This window comes from Cornus florida, unplaced genomic scaffold, assembly GCF_030987335.1.
Source record: "Cornus florida cultivar Cherokee Brave unplaced genomic scaffold, ASM3098733v1 CherokeeBrave_3.0.0_Hap2_Chr09, whole genome shotgun sequence".
Taxonomy (NCBI): domain Eukaryota; kingdom Viridiplantae; phylum Streptophyta; class Magnoliopsida; order Cornales; family Cornaceae; genus Cornus; species Cornus florida.
In genome coordinates this window covers 79,439,593-79,445,437 of record NW_026775579.1, presented here as the reverse complement: position 1 = coordinate 79,445,437, position 5,845 = coordinate 79,439,593, and the positions used below count along the sequence as shown (strand labels likewise).

The 5,845-nt window shown below is 32.2% G+C and overlaps 1 protein-coding gene across 2 annotated transcripts; it reads right to left on the bottom strand.

Annotated features, from left to right (window-relative positions):
• Window positions 1–796: 796 nt before the first annotated feature.
• On the bottom strand, window positions 797–4,676 carry LOC132274540 (F-box/FBD/LRR-repeat protein At5g56420-like). Of its 2 annotated transcripts, XM_059775841.1 has the most exons (3): window positions 2,571–4,676; window positions 1,540–1,706; window positions 797–1,356 (listed from the first exon to the last, which is right to left on the bottom strand). In XM_059775841.1, the coding sequence occupies exons 1-3, from the start codon at window positions 3,501–3,503 to the stop codon at window positions 1,305–1,307; spliced, it is 1,152 nt and encodes a 383-aa protein (XP_059631824.1). In that variant the 5' UTR covers window positions 3,504–4,676; the 3' UTR covers window positions 797–1,304. The 2 variants fall into 2 exon arrangements, with proteins under 2 accessions (XP_059631824.1, XP_059631825.1); XM_059775842.1 differs by lacking the exon at window positions 1,540–1,706.
• Between the last annotated feature and the right edge of the window lie 1,169 nt (window positions 4,677–5,845).

Here is a 5,845-nt window from a genome sequence, read left to right as displayed (position 1 = left end):
TACTTGCACCCAAATAGATCGATAATACAAAATTTAACTGATTCAGACCAACACAAATGCATTTTAAGAAATAAAAATAACTTTTCAAGTATTCAAATCAAGTCTGAATCAACAAAAAGAAAAATATCATATTTTTTAAAAGCTATCTTACTTGGAGGAGAGATTTTATTGTCATCAATTGTGTTGCTAATGAGCTAAAATGCTTGCTTTATACTCTAGTAATTAAGCTAATAAATAAATAAGCTAATTATTATATTTAAAATTAGGGAAATTTTAATTTTTGACAACTTTATAACCCAAATTAGTTGCGGCTCTTTTTTCACAAGACTTAAAAGACGTATAACAAAATGAGACCCTTTTTTTCACAAGAATTAAAAGACATGAAATGAAATGACAACTGTTTTCTCCTATGTGTGTATATAAATACACTTAATCTATTTTAGTAAATATTATAGTAGTATGTAAAAGTAATTTAATAAATTTATAGTATATTCGGGGCAACCCTCCCCCGAAATCGCCCCAAAACCCGTCGGGTTTTTCCAAATAGCCCCCATTCCCGTCCCCATTGAAATAATCAGGTCTCCAAAACCGCCTCCAAATGGGGCAAGGCCCCGCCAGTGGGGATTTTTGCCATCCCTACAAATTACCAATCTACCCATTCTAAAAAAGCATTCAGATCATCTACCAAAATTTTAAAACTAATTACAAAGCTAACAACTTTCACTGTTCATACTTTTCCAAAGTCCATATTACCCCTCAAATCTTACCACATTCCAACTTTCATTGTTCTCACTTTTCAAAAAAAAAAAAATACTTTCATTGTTCTCACTCTTCCAAGATTCAAGGATGCAAAGTTGTCAAAAATTAAAATTTTAAATTTTCCCCTTATACAACAAAACTCATAATCTTCATAGTCACGAGACTAACCAATCACAAAGAAAACTAAAAATTGTGTAAGACGACAGACCACATTCCAAATTCTTTTAATACTGATGACAGACATCAAACCAATAGAATGCGTGGCACAACCACAAAGAGTCCTCAAGTTCAACTCAACAATTGATCATTGGAAAATAAAAACATAGACATCTCACATATATGAAATCTCACTTTTTTTTTTCTCCATTCCACCTAACTATCACCGAAAGAAGAAGCTCAGCGAGTATATTTAACTTCAGTTCGATCGCAGAAACGAATGTACAGAGTGATGAAGCAAATGTAAGCTAAAATAATCAAATATTTTTCCAATCCATAGTCTCAATCTTTGCTGCCTTTAATCAATGAAGTCATGCAAGATGTTGAGGTTACCAATACTCTGCATCAAAATCATGTCCACTGAAAGAGTTTGACTTGCAACTGAAGCAAGAAAAGGAAAGTTGATGTTAAAAGGAAAAAAATATTGAGGAAAAAAAACGAAGGAAAGATAAACTATTAAATGGTCAATCTAGCAAATTAACAATGTTCTGATTTGCGTAACTTTCCAATAAAAAAAAATTCAAAAAAAAAAAAAAAAAAAAAACAATGATTGTGCTGTCTTACTTGTATACACCAATGCCTTCCCATTTCAGGGTCTTCAAAGTTGGCAATCTTTCAACAAAGGAGGCCACGAGTGTAGGGGTATGGTGATTTGTTTTACAATAAGCTTGTATTTCCAAGTTCTGCACATTATCCGACATAACTGGTAGAGAATCAAGCTTACACAACTCCTAAAATAGCATGGCAACAAGTCACTAGTTAGCACAACTACAAATGAATTGAGATATATTAAGAAAATGACTATGGTGAATCACTTGCACATATAAAAATAACTGAAAATAAATTTTCTGAATCCGGACCATATCTTGCTTCTTTAAGATAATCGAATCCTCCCACAAGGTGGGAGGGGGATAATGACAACTCTATCTCCGAGATACGCACGTATAAATATGACTAGAAATAAAGTTTTCAGAATTCGGACCATATATTGCTTCTTTAAGCACAAGGTCCAATATTGACAACTCTATCTTTGGGATTCGACCAAGCCTGAACTTGATTCAACGATAGTGAATTTGAGTTGATAAAAGTTGAGCTTTAATCGAGATTGATCTTAATCCTTACTAGAGTAAGGTATGGTCCTTTTATTGAACCCTCAAGCGAGTTTCATACATGTCAATTCTCAAAATACATCAATTAAGAAAATTCATGTTCCAAGACAATGAATAAAACTTGAGCTTTAATTGAGACTGATCTTAATCCTTTCTAGAGTAAGGTATGGTCCTTTTATTGAACCCTCAAGCAAGTTTCATACATGTCAATTCTCAAAATACATCGATTAAGAAAATTCATGTTCCATGAATTTGGGTAAAAAACGGTTCATCCTAAAAGTAGGTGATTTATCAAAAGTCCAAGTGCGAATGAGCGTTAAAACATCTCATTTGTTGATACACGAACCATTCAATACATACACATTGCTCAAGTGACGATAAATCAAAATAATGAGATTTTAACTATATACATATATATTTCTAAAAAGATTATCAACAGAAATACCCAAAAAATATCAATTAATTGCATGATCAGTAAGTACATACCTCAAGAACCCAGCCAACTAGTTTTAGTGATCTGGCTTGGGTGACAAACCGAAGAAGCTGAAATAAATAGCACTTGGAATCAGTAGGAACTACAATATAATTAGTTGTATCATCAATACACATAAAGCTCCCTTGGAAGCAGTAGTTTGCATATAATTGTCCTCTCCACGTGAATTCTTCAAGGTTGGGTGCATAGAGCCTAAATGACAACCTCAGATATGATGAGACTCTATTGTTTCGCACCACAGGAAGAACCTTGTACCATCTTACGTATAACTTCCGGAGTCTCTCGGTCACCACACTGATTCCCACAAACTCTGAGCATGTAATGCTTAAACATTCAAGAGATGAACTTGTGATCTTCAGATGCTTCATCACACCCTCAAAATAGCCAAGATTTAACTTTTTAAGAGAGGGAAATAGAGATGAAATCCAATCCTCGGACAATTCCTCAGTAAATTTTACTCTTGTTATAGACAAAACCTGAAGCGAATTGAAGCTATAAGAAGAAGCTGATAATAATTTGAGCACCCCAAATTCCAAGTTCAATTTAAGCACTTTTAAGGATGCACAAGCGAAAATGCATAGTGGTAGAGAGATTTTTTTATGGAACGATAGATCGAATTCTTCGACATTACATAATACTGCACTGTGAATCCATCTTTTGAGATGAAATCGAAAATCTTCTATCCACAATAGTATATGGAAACGTTGGATTTTGGCCCCATTGCGCAAGATGAGGAACTTGTCTATCCAATCACAGAGATGTTGCTGATTCGAACTGTTTACAGGACGTATGTACAAGTCTGGCATGCACGAGCACAGATATTTAAATCTTTTGGAGACCAGACTCGTACGAGCAATGTCTTCCAGGGAAAGAAAGGAAAGTATTTCTTGAACAATAACACATGGAAGATTGCTCAAGCGATCCATGAGGTAAGAGTACTCTTGTACAAGTTAGAAAACACCAGCTTCAGTTAGTCAACCCAACCCTACTCTTCTACATATGCATATGCAGGTGGAGTAAAGCTATAAACAACAATCGATTCTTTAAGCGACTCCAATAAATAATATCCAACAAGGACTATTCTTATAGGTAATGGATAAGAATAGTCCCTCTCCTCTGGGATGTTTATCTTAGTGATTCTCAGTTGTGGCCTCTCTTTTCTTGTTTGTAAATTGTAGCATTAATCGTGTACTTGTGTTTGTAGATTCCAATGGCCACCATTAATTCAACCTATGCATTAAAAGATAAAATGAATAGCCAAACCACTCACTATGTACATATATATATATATATATATATATATATATAAATGTCAAGATATTATAAATAATCAATCAATTCTAACAAGATTAATGGATATTTCATGTCAACCACCATTGTCACCTATGCAGAAAGGAAAAAAGAGAAAATAAATAAATAAAGTACTAACAAAACTATTTCCAATAAATTGAGATAAAAAAAATAAAATAAAATAAATAAATAAATAAATAAAACCACCTTACTCAAAGTAGACAAGATTCTCTCTTTCATCAAAATAAATAAATAAACAAATAATAAAATAAATAAATAAATAAATAAATAAACTTACTCAAAGTAGACAAGATTCTCTCTTTCATCAAAATAAATAAATAAACAAATAAAAACACAAATAATAATAATTGATTTTCCAGTACAAATGGAGGAATCCAAAATACAATTACATAAACAAATGCCACACTTTCAGTACCACACAGAATTTAAATCATAAACCACACAATATAGAAAACAAAAACTCAGAATTCGAAAAACCAAGCAAACAATATTTGGATGGTTTTGCAACCAAGTGTGGGAGTAAAATTAAACTGCGAGTGTGACCTAACCCAATATTTCACCAAACAAGCAACAAATTAGTAAAACCCAAACCCAAAAACAGTGTCAACACACCCAGTAGCTCACTGTTGCGTTTTCCGACGGTCGGAGATAAAACCCGACAAAACAGTGGTTAGCGGAACCTTGAACGAAACGGTGGTCGGTGGAACCGTGAGCTGTGAGTGGAATAAGATCGTAAAACCATAGGTGGGGGGAATGTTGCCATTACAGAAAACTCCGTCGTTTTATATAATGGCAATATCATCTCTCTCCATAACGTACACATTTTTTAATTTTTTTAAGAAGGGGTAAATATGTAATTTCAAATTTATTTATTGGCAAATAAACACCGACACCCCGACCATTTATGAATGTCTTCCGTTGTCTAAATTATGTAGTCTCAGATCATGTAATAATTTCTTATCAGAAAGAATTTGATACTCAAGTCACTAGTTAAGACTCATAAATGATTGTTCAATGATAAAGAAAGAGGTAGGGGTGCAAAGATAGCTGACCGCTCAATGATAAAGAAAGACATAGGGGTGTAAAGACCGTTAGGAGGTTTGCCTAGTGGACCAATTCAATTTAAACTATTTGATTGAAAAAATGATCTCACATTACTGTAATATACTACAAAGAAATCTAATCAACGGTCTGGATTGAATTGGTCCACAAAGTATCAAATGGTTTAGGGTCATCTAATAATTTCTCGAATAATATTAGTATTCGTTTAGTTAGACGGGAAATTTAATGGAAAGTGAAAGTGAAGTGAAAGAAAGGAAAATCAAGTTTCCATCAGTGCATTTAGTTAGTAAGAAATTTTTTGAAGAAAGTTGTGGAAAAATGTTATTTTGTTAGTTTGGATAGCATGAAAAAGAAAAGAAAATGATTCTACTTATCAAAAATACCCTTATAATTATAAATAGTAATAAAATAAATAAATTTGAGTTAGACTAATATTCTTTATACTTAATTATTTATTTTAGTAAGCAAATAGTGAAATATGAAATAAAATAATATGTGATATCGTATATAACTTTTTGTATTTTTTTACAAGGACTGGAACCCTCGAATTTTTACACTTTAAAAGTTGAGTAAGTACCAATATAATTGACTAATTTAACTTGTGTATATCAAAAAATATTGATTATTATTACTACGAAGAAATTATGCCAACTTTGTTCTATTTTTAGTAAAATCTTGAGTCATTGGACGTATCTCAATGAGTGGAACACAGTAGGACTTTAGCTAATATATACATATATGTATGTATTATTATTGTATGTTGTCTTAAGATGACATGGTTTATGAGATAGTAGTGTCACCAATTGCGAAAAATTAAGCAATTGCAAGAAAAATTAAATTAATTTTACAAACACACATAAAATTACAAACAATTAAATTAGTAATAGACAAATTA